The sequence below is a fragment of the Nestor notabilis genome, unplaced genomic scaffold, assembly GCF_000696875.1.
Source record: "Nestor notabilis isolate BGI_N333 unplaced genomic scaffold, ASM69687v1 scaffold2323, whole genome shotgun sequence".
Lineage (NCBI taxonomy): Eukaryota > Metazoa > Chordata > Aves > Psittaciformes > Psittacidae > Nestor > Nestor notabilis.
The window spans coordinates 42585-59272 of NW_009920458.1; the positions used below are offsets into that span (position 1 = coordinate 42585).

General features: G+C 44.6%; 1 protein-coding gene across 1 annotated transcript in view; it reads right to left on the minus strand.

Annotated features, from left to right (window-relative positions):
* The window catches only part of ABTB2 (ankyrin repeat and BTB (POZ) domain containing 2), a 135434-nt gene that overhangs the window by 8939 nt on the left and 109807 nt on the right, over positions 1-16688 (minus strand). The window contains exons 4-9 of the mRNA XM_010010674.1: positions 13382-13534; positions 7839-8004; positions 4302-4391; positions 3733-3834; positions 1429-1522; positions 45-180 (exon numbers count right to left, since the gene is read on the minus strand). Of these exons, the coding sequence (XP_010008976.1) occupies positions 45-180; positions 1429-1522; positions 3733-3834; positions 4302-4391; positions 7839-8004; positions 13382-13534 (741 nt within the window). The remainder of the gene's footprint in view (positions 1-44; positions 181-1428; positions 1523-3732; positions 3835-4301; positions 4392-7838; positions 8005-13381; positions 13535-16688) is intronic.

A 16688-nucleotide genomic window follows, 5' to 3' on the forward strand; every position in this document is an offset into this window, starting at 1 on the left:
CCTCAGGAAATCAAAACCTGTTCTGAGCATGGTCAGAGCTTTACCTGTGCCCGTGTGCAGCTGAGTGACTGAAGCAGTTCATATCTTCATGCAGTGATGATGACATACCATTGACTTCCAGCATGCTCAGGAGTGGATCAGCTCCTCTACTTAGCAACAAGCTGACCAGCTCGTAGTTCCCTAGGAAAAATTGGTAAAACATAATGATTCCATGTCTGTAACTTCTTTGAAAGCATATAACATAGGACTGGTAACAGACACTTGTACCAGCAACTTCTGTGCTACCAGCTGAGGCTTTCAGAGCATCCTGCAAGCATGGATTAGGCTCCTTAACACCTAGAGAGAGAAACTGAGTCACAAAGCACTTAAATTACTTGAGAAGGCACAACTAGAGGCAGAATGAAAAGGGAATTAAAGTGGTTTGGTGCTCTCAGTACACACCAGCAGAGTTGTATGCAACCCGTGCAGCTAGATTAGAGCTGTTTGGCTGGTGGATGAGGTTGACAGAGAAGGCCAGAAGGGAGCTGCTGTTTGCTGCACTTCCCGGCCACAGCTTCATAAAACCACCCTGCAGCCACATATATTGGTGCAGGCCACGTTCAGCCAGGTCTCCTTTCCACCCTTTTCATTAGATGTAGCAGTGAGTGGTGGCAGCTCACACAGGACAATGAGTAAGTGTCATGGGGTGAGGGGGGAAGGCCACTTTGTGTCTCTTCAATAAATCTTGGAGCAGAGCAAGCCAGAGACTTGTCTTCATAAACACACAGATACGGAGCAAAAAGAAATTAATGGAAAGAAGAGAAACAGAGGTGAAAAGTGTTGAAAACCAACAGGTATTTTAGGCTAGCACAGACTTGCTTACAGAATGCTAAACTCTTCTGATGACAGGTAGAAGAAATGTAGGATTTTACTTGTCTTTAATAAATTAATGAAAAAAAAATCTTTATACAGCAGTTATTTTTCTTCAGGCTGAATTGAAATGTGTTAATTTTTGCATCTGGAAGTTATTTAGATCCACAACATGCCTGGACCAGACAGTAGCTGGATTATGTTCCTTGACAGTGCCCTGTGCAAAGGAGTCGCTGCCCTGTGCTCAGCTATACTGGGGCGGCTGCTGGCAGGGGTAAGTGTTGGGACCAGGAGCAAAAGCAGGCACTCAGTGCCCATTAAGCTGCTGCTACATGCCAACGGCTGTTAGTTGCTGCCAACCCAAATGGGTTCCTACTGCTGTTTCAGAAATGAATAAAATGCTGCCTTTTTAGTAGCCAACTCACTGTGCTACCTGTTTGGTATCTTTACTGTACCCACAGTAGCTTAAATGCAGTGCAAAGTGACTCCTAATGTGTGTTACAGACCCACACATGTACTGGTTGTGGTTATTCTGTGGTAGCAAAGAGACGGAGCACGTGGAGGCTGCATGGAGCTTACCTGCTGCTGAAGCCAGCTGAAGAGGAGTCTCAGCATAGTTGTCTTCACTGTTGACAGCGGAGCCCTCGACATGGGCACCAGCATCCAAGAGCAGCTGCAACACACACATGAAAGAGAGAGAGTTGAGAAAAGAGCGATTCAGCTGGACAAAACAGAAGAGGCTGTGTGTAAAAGAGCAAACCAGCAGATTCACAGGGAAGTGTGCCTGCACACAACGGCACCAGCTGAAAGGCTAAAGCAAAATATCTGTTACAAGGCAAGTTTCTCTTGCATTTCCTTGCTCAGCCCAGGGCTAAAGACTCCACATGAATGTCAATTTAGAGTTTTCTTCTTTCCCCGTGCTTTACCATGCTTTCAATATTGAGTTTATGCTGGAGAGGTGCTCAGCTGGCAGCCTGGAGAACATCACCTCCTTGGTTTTGTTTTATATCTCCTTTATGATCATGGTTTTGCAATTGTAACTGCCCAACTCCGAAGAGCTCTGCAAGCAGAACTTCTCTTCAGTGCAGGAAGTCCACCTTATTTAGTTTCATGTTGTGTGCAGGAAACGGTTCCTCCAGGGAATTAGCCCTGGAGGCCAAACATGCCTCTTGGTCTCTCTGGCCCAGCAGAGCCTGTGTAAGGAGGCCCCAGCAGCTGCAGTGACCTGCCACACAGAACCTGCTTTCAGTGAACACACTGAACTGCTGGCAAGGGAGATCACCCCCACCCAGATGAAAGGAGAAGATGATGGGGACTTTCTCTGGCCAGGCAGGGCTGGCAGACAGCACCAGGTCACCCAGAGCATGGATGTAGTGATAGAACAAGGGGTGATGGGTTCGAATTTAAACGGGAGATTTAGGTTAGATGTAAGGCAGAAGTTCTTCACTGTGAGGGTGCTGAGGCGCTGGCACAGGGTGCCCAGAGAAGCTGTGGCTGCCCCATCCCTGGCAGTGTTCAAGGCCAGGTTGGACACAGGGGCTTGGAGCAACCTGCTCTAGTGGAAGGTGTCCCTGCCCGTGGCAGGGGATTGGAACTGGATGAGCTTTAAGCTCCCTTCCAACCCAAACCAGGCTGGGATTCTGTGTGCATCACCATCAGCAGAGGTTCCTCTGTTGGGTGTAGGAATCCAGCTGACTCTATCCCTGTAACACTGCCACAGTTTTCAGCCATCCCCAGTTAGTGATGACCTTGGCCTTGGCACACGTAGCACATACAGTCACATTTCACTATAAAACATTTAGCAGAGAACAACTGGTTTGTTTCTCTACCGAGATGCCAGCTATTCCATGCAAGTTTCCAATTGGAAAGGCAATTTTACACACTGATTTTGGCAGAAGCTGACATCTACCCTTAGAATAACAACTGCTGAATGAAAAAAGCTCCTATAATCTTTAGAAGTTTGAACCAAAATTGAAGAAATGAGCACTGTGGGTCCTGCAGTCCAACAGGAGCTTTGATATGCTTGGCTGCATCTCCTGCTTCACATGTAAATTCAGGCTGCTCAACCTTTGTCATCCCAGAGGCTGCTCTGGCAGTTTTCCAGGTGGAATCTAATCTTAGTCGTTATTTACAAGTGCACACCAACAAAAAATGAGGGTGTGCAGCCTCACTTTGCTTATATCTTTTCCCCTTTGAGCAGAAGGTAAATTCAATTCACCAGCAATTGTCTACCTGCTGTGATCAGTTCAGAATTCCTCTTGAAGCTCAGGTGGGATTTCCAGGAGTTCACCCCATTCTCCTGCCCCTCACATTAATTCCACAGCAAAGGGAGCAGGGACGATGCGAGAGGTTCAAGTCCCACAAAAGCTTAAGTCTCATTCATGCAATTCTGCAGGATTATAAAGGAAGTTACAGCTGATTTGCTGCCATTAGAGCAGAAAGCAGAACTTTTGCATGTGCCAAGGTATAAACTAATTAACATCTAATGTCAGAAGCATCCTGGTCAAGCAGTTGACCTGTAACCATGCCACGCGAAGCTCCAGTTTATCTAATACCAAAGAAATGACTGTGTACATTGCTCTGGAAGTGGTAAGCCTCAAACCAACACTGAAACCAAAGAAAAATAAGGGGACACAGTGTTTTGTTACTCAGGCCTTGCTAGGAATTGTGTCCTCAATTCACAGTTCCCAAGAAAAGCATTGGTTGCATTCTCCTTGTTTTCAAAACATGCCGTTTTCCACTGGTTTTTAGATGGCTTCCACCAAACCCCACATGGACCCTGTGATGCACCAGTGTTTGGGAAGCCTGAGAGCGAGGGTGCTGCACTGCAGTCCCTCTGCATCTCCTGTAAAGATTCCCAACCTAGGGGTTCCCTCTGCTTACCTGCACAACAGAGATGTGGCCGTGTAACACAGCAAAGGTGAGAGCGGTCCAGTGCCGGCTGTCAGGATGGACTGAAGGGTATCGAGGAGAGGTACTGGGAACCTGGGAGGAAGGAACCAGGTAGTTTTTAACCACTGCAGCCTGTCTGCCATAACCTTCAGGCTTGTACATAACTGCCTTTCTCCTTTGGAAGTGACAACCCCAGGGAATGGTTACTTAGGCCATTTAGAGAGCACTGCTCGCACCAGTCACTCCGTCCAGTCCCCTGGGCCTTTTTAATGGGCTTATTGGTTTCTCCTAGTGGCAGCTTTTTCAGGAGGGAAGCCCCTTTTCTCCCCCCATACCTATTAGACTTGCCAATGCCAATCATAATTGGAGCCATGGAGTGCTCCAAGAGGTTTTGAAGGTTTTCTTCCCCCTCCCAAATCCCTGAAGCAGTGGTTTCTGAAAGGAAGTGTCTTGCTTGGAAGCTTCCATAAAGGAAGCCTTCAGTTGCTAGGAGAGATTTCCTAACTGCTCTTGTTATTTACAGATGAATAATTCTGGGGAGAGGGTCCTCTGTTACTCACTGGTATATCTAAATTGGCTCCAGCATCTATAAGCATTTGGACCATGGCTTCATCTCCAGCAGCACAGGCGTACATTAGTGGGGTCATACCCTTCAGGAAGAAAGCAGAAGGAATAAAGAAGAAGTTATCTTTCTATACCTGTCAACAGGGACACTGTCACAGACATAGTGAGTTTGGATCTTAATGTACAGTTTGGACCTTAATGTACAGGTGTGCATGTGTGTAGGGACAGCTTATGTATGTGTTCAAAATATGCTGCTTTCTCTGCAGAGTGGGCACAATGTACTAAGTGATGAGGATAAAACATCAGGGGCCCGTGAGAATACAAAAGGGATCACTGGAAATCCCAGCCCTGTTTTGTCCACAATTCTTGAGCTTTCTCAAGGCTGCCAGAAAGAAATATCATTTCTTAGATCATTTGTAGCCAGATGAACTGAGAGCAGAAAACAACAAAAACACACAGGGTGAATTTATTTGGCAACTTATCCCCACTGCTAAAATCCTATTTGCCACAATATTTCAGCATTTCAATCCCATAAATCTCTCCCTCTCTACTTAACCATCAAACCATGATGGCTCAGAGATGAATTATGAGAGCAATGAGCCTTACTTAAGGAGTTCATTCCAGAAGTAGCCAAGGACAGAAAGAAAATAGCCTGGTAAAATCCATTCCTGCTCACACATATGGCTTCCCCCCCCCTTAATTATTGTGAGTGTTTGAATTTTTCACAGGCAGCATCTCTGCTGCTCACTGTGCAATAACAGCTTCATCTTCAGAGGGGAAAATGGAATTACATCTCACACAGAGGAGTCTCATCCTGCATCTGTAAAGATGTCTTTTCCAAACAGCCCCAATTCCAAGCTTCCTGCATTTGAGGCAGTTACACACATTGCAAAGATCGGGGGCAGGGAGGGATGGGTGAGTTTGGCTTTTGGGGGGCTTTGGAGGATTCACGCTCATTACAGACAAATAAACTTCACTGAGAATTAAACTCAGACCTGCAGGCACAAGCCTGTATTTACTGCCCCAGTCAGAGTTCTAAAACTAGAGGTTGTATAGATTTCCCTTCCCTTTCTCCTTCCGTTCCTTTTGCCTTTCCTTTTTCTCCCTTTTAATTTTTAACATCAGTTGTGCATTCCCTGCTTGTTCCTCAGTATGGAAAGAGAAGAAGAGATTGTTTTCCTGAACACCTCAAACCCTGTGAAACCAGGGTGCTGCCTGGTCCCCACTAGAAGTGAATCAGGGCCCTGCTCCAAACTCAAGTTTCTGAAGATGCGTTCTCTCCCTCTAAAAACATCTCCATACACACACCTGTAGAAGTGGGTCTGAACACCCACCTCACGGTGGGTATGGACATGCTCACAGTATGGGGGTGGTCAAATCTGAACCTGGATGTGAAGCCTACAGGTTAAATTAGTCCAGCAGTTCTGTCTGTTGTAGGATTTGCAACCCCACTTGTCAGGTGGGAGATGATCACATCAGCCTGCGATGCCTCGGAGATGCCTGATGACTGGGCAGTGTGTCAAGAGGACTCACCATGACCAAATCCAGGCATATCAACTGAGCTTACCAAGTGTCAGTGTTAAATGTTCTGTCCCACAAGAAGACAGAGACCTGCTTTCTGTTGCCATGCCTGAGCCAGTTTTCCCAGGTTTTGGCATCTGGCTTTGGCTTATTCCTTTGCAGGAAGGGCAAAACAAGCTAACTGCAAAGTTCAGATTTGAATCAGAATGGTTTGGGTTGGAAGCAACCTTGAAAATCATCTAACTCCAACCCTCCTGCTGTGGGCAGGGACGCCTTCCACTAGACCAGGTTGCTCAAATTTGTTTCATATTGCAGCCATGGCACAGCTGACTGCTAGAGTCTGGGAGTTTAGATTAACTCTGTCGGAGGACACTTGCTTAGCTACAGAGATGGGTTGCTGCAGAATCACTGGAGAATTTCAGAGCAGCAACGTCTCCAGAGACAGAAAGAGCCTGTCTTGTCCTTCTTGGTCAGTGCCAAAGCTCTGCTTTGAGACACGGGAGCAGTGTTCTGCAAAGAACACAGAGCCACCAGCACGCTACGATCCCCCTGTTCACAGTAGGACTGGCTGGAGGATGACAGCAATAGGATGACAATGAGAGCGTAAGTAAGTGACAGCAGGAACTCCTGGAACTTTGCAATGAGTTGCCTACAGAATACAGGGTCTTTTGCACACGAAGGACAACAGCTCCCAGTTGGCTGAAGAGAGGTAAGAAACATCCTGCAGTGAGAAGTGATGGTCTTGGCACCAGAGTCTTTGGTGCTAGGTCAGTAAGGCTCACAATGTAAAAATAAGATGCTTTAAGAGAACAAAAAGCCTCAGGGTGCCATAAACAGGAACTGCAAAAACTTATGGGGGAAAAAAAATACAGGAAGTAAGTGGCAACCTTCCTAATATAAACCTGCCACCTCTGTCATTTTAATAAAGTCATTATCAAACACACCTATGATGTGACACCCCACCTCTGTGACCACAAAGCTTCTTATGTTGAATGTGTAAATAAGGCAGCCACATACCTTGATATAACTTGTGCAGTAGTTTCTGCTTGTATTTGTGTGCACAGTCACACTTTAAAATTGCAGGATGGTGGAAAGCATCATGGAAGATGTGCCAGCTTCAGAATTTGATCTGAAATGCTGCTGCAGTAAATGCTGTCTATGAGGAAACCTCTCTACTTGAACATAAACCCTTCCTACTGCTAAATGTCCTATTGTTTCTGTGACATGAAAAATGTGACAGCTATAACGAGTGTTTATTTGGGGGAGGTTGGGTTTTTCCTTAAAATAAAAGCTAATGCCATGCATTGAATGATGCCCCAGAGAACAGACTCTCCTGCTACTTGATGGGACTGACAGCATAAGCAGAAGCAGCTAAGGACTCCCCAGACTACCAAATCCCTATGGTACAGTGTAGCTGAGCAGGGAACAGGTGAAAATGAAACAACAAACACATCAGCATGATGGACTTACAACAAAGCTACTACTCACTGATACCAGTGCCACTGGGGTTCTCAGTGCTGTTGTATGTCAGACTCTACTACACATAACTCACTTTGCACAGGCAGCCTGAAAGCCATCAGCCAGTAACACCTTTTGGTCACTCATCACTGACCCAGAGTGGATTTGGGCTGTTGAACTAGAAGAGAGTGTCACTGGCAAAACCCACTTTGTTTTGACATTGTCTTAGCATTAAGACACCACCAGACTTTCCATTCGCAGCCTCTGTATTAACCTGTCTTCTGTCAGTGCCTGAGACAGGCCCTCCAAGGAACAGACCTGCATTCCAGCTGATAAACAATTCCCTCTGGGCTTTGATGGGCTTCTGGGGAGTGGTGTGAGGGTGGGTGCAGTTTGGGGGTTATTTTATTGTTATTTTCAGACTACGACACATGCTAGAGTTAGAAAAGCCTTTGAGAGGCAACTAACCCGACCCCGTGTATTGATTTGCCACGTGGAAAGGAAGATGCCATTTGTTCATGCACAGAAGCTGTGTGTGTGGTTATATGTCATACCTGATCATCCATGGTGTTCACCCCGTCAGGTCCCAGTGCATCGATGGCTTGGTTGATCAGATCTGTCCTTCCACAGTTTAGCATTCGGAAACCCAGATCCTGCTGGAATTTTTCAGTAGCAGCCTTAGCATCCAGTCTTCGGAAGGAACTAAAGCAGCATTCAGGTCTGTGGAAGACAAAATTACTTCTGGATTTCTTCTTTCTCCTACAGAAATCAGGCTTATGAATTTCCATGGGTTTACCTATTGTATTGCCTTCCCTCTGGCTAACTTCACTCATGTTGGAGATGGAAGTTTTAGTTCTTAGAGACAGTAAGTTCATGTAAGCACTGGAAAAAAATATAATTACAAAGGTGGCCAAGTAGAGAAGCCTCCTTGGTGCTTTCCTCCAAGGAAAGGCAGGAAAAGTCTTTATTCCTTGCCAAGAGGGATATTTTCCACCCAGCCCCTCACTACAAGGGTAGCTCTGCACCAGGCCCTGCTTCTGCTACATCTTATCCAGGAAAACAGGAAGGGGATGCTGGAATGTGCCCATACCAGACCAGGCACCAAGCATCCAGGCTTATTGCAGCAGTGAGGTTAATGTGGTGGGACTGGTGTGACAGGCTGCAAACCTGCAGCAACCAGGTTTCCTTAGTGCTGTTCTCACAAAACCCCCACCAAAACCCCAGTTGTTTTAAATAATGAGCTGTATATATTTTGGAGATCACATTTGTATTTCCCTCCTTGTTATAGGATAGTCCCTCAAACATACAGAAGAACATATTGTAAAGGAGGAGAAAGAGGTGGAGAGAAAGCTTATCTAATAAGCTGTCTAGGGTGAAACAATGATGCTGTCTGCCTACCAGACTAGCTACTACTTTGCAATAAAAGAGATTTCTGAAAGAAGATCATGATCCTTATTCTTTTCTGGGGGAAAAAAAAAAATTAAGAAAAACGATAAATCAAAATCAAATTTAGGTAGTGGAACATTCTCAGCTCTTTTCCAACACCTCAATAAAAGGAAGTAACATTTCTATGAGGCTCGATTAAACTCTTATCCCTCAGATGACTATCAAAGGACCTTTTATCTCATTTGGAAGGAGCCCAGGGATTACTGTAAATCCTCTCCTTATCGGCTCAGAGTCTACTGAATTCCAACCCTAGAAGAGTATCTCCTCCACTGACAAACATTGCCAAATTGGAGGTGTTTCCTATCTCAGCTGAGCATTGATATGGTCATCCCTTTGATGTTATTTCAGGGGGGAATGCCTTCTCTACTAGTTGTCTGGTTTTCAACACAGGCTCTTGTGCAAACTCTCAGTGAGTGAGATATCAGCCTGCCAAGCTCCTTTGAAAACTGAGATTCCTTCAACAAGGCCAACCTCTTCTGGAAACTGTGCAGCCTGCCAGGTAAGTAGAACACTCATCGCTTCATGAAGAAGATTCAGGGTGAATCTTATTCACATTTTAATTCAGCTGGTCCTGCCTTTAATGCTTCTGAACTTGCACTGATGGTGGATAACAAATGGTGAGCAGATGTTATGAACAATATGCTGAGTTAACAAAGATCGCTCCACAGCCTGGTGACCGGTCACATTGGACAGGGGAAACCAGCATCTCACTGCAGCTGCTTTCAGAAAGGAACTACATCAGGGTACAGTTTGGGGAAGAGTCAGCAGGGAGGCAAATTGACAGTCTTGGAGTCACAAGCTTTTTGGAGATACATCTGCAAACAAAATGTGCCTTTGAGGCAGTTGAGTACAGAAAACAACATCTCTGAAGCACCCAGATATGAGATTAGGGCACTTAAAGTACAGAGCACAAGAGGACAGTAAGGTAAAAGGCTAAATGTGAGAAAGAGATAAATCCTAGAGCTAGGCTAGTAAATTAATAATCTTATTGTACTGAAGTAATTAGTACAGGATCATAACACTACAATATTATGTAGAAAATGATGCAATGACTTCGTACTGTAAGAAGGAGAAGAATAATCTTAGGAAAAAGAAAAGTGAAATAAAATTACTTCACTTGAAATCCAGTGAACCTCAGGAAGTAAGTTTCTGAAGGGAAGTACCTGTCTTTGCACATCGTTTCTATTTTGCCAACAGGCATGATTCCACCCAGTGCTATTTACAGGCACTGCTGGAGCAAGGGTGGTGGGAGGACAATTCCCCCATGAGCCCTGAAGAGCGAACAGCAGAACAAAAGAGCTGCCCAGAGCTATCAGAGACACCTGGTGAAAAGGTGTTGTAAGTCCTTGGTGTAGAGCTGCCAGGAGGCTAGCTTACGTAATGGTTTTGAAGTTATAATTTGAGCTTTGTTCCCAGGGGATCTGCAGGCTCAGCCCATGCAGAAGTCACTGTACACTTGCTGTTGTGCAGAGGTAGCTTGACAGGATGCTCCTATATAAGAGGTGCATTTCTTTTTCTTTTAGAGTATGATAAAAGATAAAGCATCCTACAAGAGCCGAGGAGGGAGCTCACATACACACAACTGCTGTGCAGCAGTTGTAACCACAGCAGGTTTTCCATGTGTGAGTTGTTACCCTGTAGAGAAGAGACCAAACTCTTTCCTGGTTCCTAGAGTAAAGCCTGTACTCCTGCAGTTGCCCATAACACAGCTCCCATGTACACCCAGCTATGCCCAGGGCATAAACTGAAGAGCTGAAGGTGAATGGGGAGACATCCATGAGGCAGAGCCCAGAGAGCAGGGAGAGGGGTAGGGCTGAGGTCTTAGTTGGGAAAAGATAGCTTGAAGAGGGAGCAGGAGCCTGGCGTGCTCTTTAAGTTTCATAAGTAGTAGCTACAACTGTAACTACTAGTAGTGAGTGATTGAAGTTTGGCCTGCAGTGAAGAGATAATAATGATAATAATAAAAAACCCACTGTGTGATAACAACTTATATTAAAATCCCTACATTTATATTCAAGTAGGAGGAAATGAAACCCAGTTCTCTGCAACCTAACATTTCCTCACTTATATTATCATTTAACTAGTAACAGGTGAATACCGAAGACGTTTATTAACTGTCTGACAGACATAAACCAAGAGCATCATATTAGACAGCGTCATCCACTAAAACACAAGCAGTTGTTGTGGAAGACTATGTTGTCCAAGCAGTGGGTGTCACAGAATAGAGATGAGAGGTCTGAATTTCAGGTTATCCTTGTTGCACTTTGTTGTTCTGCACAACTTCTCTTTCAGGGATTTCCACATACCCTTCCTGATGCATCACCACTGCAAGGAGCTATCATTATGTGACTTTTAGCCTGTGCATCATGAGGAAAAGCAACTTGCAGTTTGCTTGGTGTCACACAGCAAGCCAGGGGTAAACATGGCTTCAGTCCCAAGATTTCCTTTTCCCTGAATGTGCTGTAATGGCTGGATACAAATGACTGCTTTAAAGGATCATATAATGGGCACTGCTCTCTCCTCATGGTTTTTTTCTGTTAGTTTAAATCTTTCATTCTCTTTCTTATCACACATCACACAACACATCCTTAGACCTCTGAAAATAAAACTCAGGCAAGGTGGTTCAGAACAAAAACCTGGTCAAGCTTAACTTTGATTTTTGCCCTCTACTACAAAGATGATGTGTGTTACTTTAAAGCAGAGGTTGTTCCACCTGCAGGGAATGCCCACTGCCTACATCCCTATGGAGGAACAGTTTGGTAAGGTAAAAGATGTGAAGGAACTTGGTTTTCTTACAGAATTGCCATTCTTTCTGTAATAACAAACTGAATAGAAACCTCTAACATACTCCTTCCCTGGGCCAGTACTGCTAACCCATAACCACCCAGCAACAGAATTATCTCATGCCTGTATATCCCACGTAGCGTGAGATATTTTACACCTTTGTACCTGCTGCTGACATTATTTTGGACTTCCTGGGTTGCTATTGAGAGCTTCATTTCATAGATATGTCATCATGGCTTCAGTTTTAAGCTACTGAGATGACCCCCATTTTCATAAAGGCTGTCACTAAGTGTTTCCTTTTAGCTCATGTCAGGAGCAAACTCCAAGACCCAAATCCCTGCCCTCTTTTTAGTTTGTATTTTAAGGCATATGATCTATAAAAGTGCTTTGTATGTTAATGTGCATGAAAAAACAGTGCAGAGAGAGCGGGATGCCTTTGAAGTGCCAGGTTTGGATTAGTCTTGAAATCAGAAGTCTTTCTAAAGGAGAGACTGAAAGAAAACCCATGGAGCTGACTGGAAGCACTCATGATCAGGTTAGTCTTCTGCAGTGCTGTTCCTCAAAGAATTCCAAAGGTTTTGCAAGCATTAGGCACATCTGTAAAATTAGCTTAGCCCATATAAAGTTGCCTACACTAGCACCTACCATCCACACATAAGCCAGAGTAGCCTGTGCTTCAACTGACACAGAGCACACGTACACTGGCAGGGAAAAGGGAGAAGAAAAGTCTTCCAGGAATAAGTCCAAGTTCAGCTGCTCTCTTCCAGTCTGGAGCCAAAGAGTCGAAATAACTGCTGAGGATCACCTTGTTTAACTTTCCTTTTACAGACTGGCAGAACTCTCAGTCTGTCAGGTACCACGTCTCAGGAGAAAGGCAGGAACTGAGAGCTAAGAATGAGACTAGCACTCAGCAGCAGCTGATAAAAGGTTCAGTCATGTAATTGCACCACCATACTCACCAGCTAATTCAGCTTCACGTCAGGCTTTGTGGGTAATAAGTACTACCCTCCAACTCACAAATGGGGAGACAGAGATGTAGAGAAAAGCAAGAGACTTTTTGGCTGCCAGAAAGCAAAGGTAAAAAGCAACAAAACCAGATCCAGGACTCCTGATTAAAAGCCTCTTGTTGCTTTTGTTGTTCATGAAAAGTAATTCTAAGAGAATGGTGTATTTTTATCTTTTCAGGTGATCATTTCATGACTTAAGAGCATGATAAAAGTATTAGTTATTGTTATTAGTGTGTTCCACTCACTCATTTAACCCAAAGGTTTAGAGGGCATAAAATTCACACAAGAAACAAGAACTTACCTCGTGCTAAAGTTGAAGATGTAACCCTGATAATAAAACCAGCGCTAATGACAGCAGCTACAAACCTAAATAAAATACCTATGATGTGCTAATGAACCAAGCTAATTATAAATCCCTGTTCAATGTAGATGTGAGGGGAAGATTTTAAAAGGTACTGATATTTTTCATTAAGCTATTTCAAAAAGCAAAGAACAATCTTGCAATTACATGGTCTGGTGTGAGGTGTCCCTGCCCATGGCAGGGGTTGGAACTAGATGATTTTAAGGTCCTTTCCAACCCAAACCATTCTGTGATTCTATGAATTAAGGTTGAGGCATAAAAGTCCCAATACTTGTATTTCAATCCTTCTCTGTATCATTCTTCCTATATAACTTTTGGCAAGACAGAAGTCTTTCTACCACAGCTGCAGTGTTTGGCCAAATTTCCTTTCTCTCTTGGAGGACTAAAAGGTTAAACATGTATTGTCTGTACAGTATTTTGAGGTCTGTCTCCTGTGAAACAGAGTAAGAAGAATCTTCTAAAAAGTTACAATTACTTTAGCTGCTTATAAAGCACATACTTCAGCTGCCGGGGCTCGCAGTCCAGTCCAGGTAAGAGCAGTCTGGCTGTCTGCCTGATGTCATCGCTGTCCACAGTTAAACTGCGCCGGTGCTCAGCGTAGGTGATGGCCACTCTCATCCACTCCATCAGTGGTGGCAGAAGCATGAAGGGCCTGTGCAAACAAGATAAAAAATCCAGTATAGTTAACATTGGCCTGCTATCTTGCACACCTAGTCACTGCCTGGGCATGCTTGTGTGAGGCTGGCACAGTTAAACCCGCCTGCAGAGGCAAACTCTGTCCTTCTCTGTCCACTCAGCAAGACTGGCGGGTCACAGCGGGTGGAAGGAACTGGAACTGTTTAGCCTTGGTTAGCTGAACTGCTTCTAACCCAAAATGGGGTCATGCCAGGACAGGCTGGTTTTGTGCAATACATGTGGGAAACAAGGCTGGACTGAATATAAGGGACCTGCTTCTACTATTAGTAGCTATAGGTCAGGGCCTGCTTGCTCAAACCAAAGCACTGGTTTGGATCACAGAGGTTCTCATATCAGGGGTGCAGCTCATGTAATATTTGTGCCTGTACAATATTCCATATATACAGGCTGCTCCACTGCTCATTTAGTAACACTCGCTTGAAACTTCAGTTGAACCAGGCTAATTCAGTCCTACCTCCACTGCTCTTTATGTTACACTACCACTATCCAGCGGCTTTTCACATCCTAAATTTCCTACATGCAGAGCTCAGGCCTCCACATGTGCACAACCGACCCGTTAGACTGTAGCAGAACTGATGCAGCTGTGTTTTAACATGAACTGCTTTGCTGGGGAGGAATGAGCAGAATTAAAGAGGTAACAGCTAACATGGAGACATCTCTGTGCAAGAATAAATGTACAACACTACTTCAATTGTAAGCAGTTTGTGGAAAACCAAGTTCCTAATTTGTACAGCATCTGACACAGTGAGGTTTTTACTCAGTATGAATGGTTACGAGGTAATAAAGGCATATAAATAAGGTAATAACAATAGCTAAACCAGCCATTTTGGAGTAGCTTATAAAGAGCTCCCCCTTACTTCTACTATAAGAATTAATGCAGTACCAGTCATATCTTAGACATGAAGATATGGGTACCATAATACTCTCATACACAACGCATCTCATTCAGCCTCTCAATATACAGCCAGAGGGATGGATTATTTGCTTGATTTTTCCCTGAGGATACCTGTCACCCTGGTGGAAGGCTCAGACCTGCAGATGTAATTGAAAACACCCTTCTCATTTCCAATAGTGAATTTATTAATGCTGGAGAAGAAAAGCCATTTCATTTAAGCATCCAAGAGAGAATAACTGAGGGGAGAAGGTACCAATTCCTTTACTTTCAGAGAAAGACACATACCAAAACTATAAAACGATTTTGGGATTAATGAAAGCAGCTGCACCCATGAAAGGCATTTTGAAAGCTGTGTGGTTATGTGCCTGTGCACCCATAAGCAAGCACAGTAGGAGTAAACACTGTTCAAAACTGTTCATCAATAATGGGATTTGCAGGCTGAACTCTCCCTGTGTGACTTTGAACATCCTTCAGGGTGGAATAACTCCACTCTGTAAAATATTTGCCATCTGTTTCCGTTTTGCCAGTTGCAAGGTGCACTCTAAACCACCACCATTATCTCTTTGCACACACGTGCACTATTTGTCCCTCTGCTCCTTCTCTTGCTTTGAGTAGCAAAGCAGCATCTACAAAATCAGAGGTCTTTTTAAGCATCTGAGCAATCCTGAATTGCCAATCATAGCATGGTTTGTGTTGGAAGGGACCTTAAAGCTCCTCCAGCTCCAACCCCTGCCACGGGCAGACTCCCCACCCCCGGCCACGGTCAGGGACACCTTCCACTGGACCAGGTTGCTCCAAGCCCCTGTGTCCAACCTGGCCTTGAACACTACCAGGGATGGGGCAGCCACAGGTTCCCTGGGCACCCTGTGCCAGCACCTCAGCACCCTCACAGCTAAAGATTTCTTCCTAATGTCTAATTTAAATCTCCCCTCTTTCAGTTTAAAACCATTCCCCTTGTCCTATCACTACATGTCCTTGTAAAAAGTCCCTGTCAAAAATTACCCAGTAGTTTATCAGTTGAATGACTTCCTGGAAGTCCAGCTTGAATTCCCTGACCCATTTAGTCTTTCTACCTTGTCCCAGACACATGGGATGGGATGAATCATTCCAGCACAGCCAGTTCAGAGTTGATCGACTTCCCTGAGGGAAAAGCAGCCATCATCAACAGGCATTTAGGAGATACCTTGCAACAGTCTGTTCCAGAGAATTCAACCCTTATCTTGGCCTACAGTAGAGGCATTTACACCTTTTAAACTCAGGCACTTAAGGGAGGAGCCTAAATTAGTTATCTAGATTTTCTATGTACTCAGTAGAGCCTCTAGTACAGGATTCAAAGCTCCCTAGATGTGGCGAGGACAGAGAGGAAGGCTAAAAGCACCAGAATTAAATAGTCATATGGGGTGAGCAGCTCAGGAGCAATGGAAAAGCTCATCTTAAAAGTGACTACATCTACCACCTTTTGTGGTAGATAAGCTATTTAAGCCACATCGCAGCTTCCCTGACACTTTCATGGTGGCAACACTGTTGGCCAGAGAACCCTTTGGATCCAGTCAAACCTTGGTGACTGTTACACCCGGCACTGGGCCCCAAGAAACTGTGGTCAGCCAACAGCAAATACCATTGAGCCTGCACCAGAAATAACACCTAACCTGGAGAAATTTCCATTCTGTAAAGAATTCACATGTGCCAGGGTTATACATGGCTTCTATGCACAAACAGACCTTGAATGTGGAAAACCTGGTTTGGGAGGAATGGGAAAGAGAAAGATGTTCTCAGTAGATTTTTCCAAAGGCTTTAAAACTCACAGCAAAACAGACTGCCCACTTACCACCCTGTGCCTGAGGGAGAGTAGGCTTTGGACTGCAAAAAGAAATGTCAAGAAAGATGTTTTCTTCTTAAGTGCTATCCTCATCCATCCAAACCCCTCCACCTGCATTGCTGCTCAAGTTGGATAAATCCTTATTCTATCAGGAGTGACTATAATGAGTTCAACTTCTCCTTTTACCCAGCTATGGGTCCAACAGCTCTTACTTTGCTCGTGGACACCACATCAGATAAGCAGTATTCTCACATGAGAAGAGAGATGCAGTTCAACTGAATGAAATGTCAACACTGGGTGGCATTGCACTAAGAAAATAAATGCAATTACTCCTTTTCTAGGAAATGAAGGCAATTGGCAGCCCTGTGGCCCTTAACCTGGGGAGCTCTCTGCCTC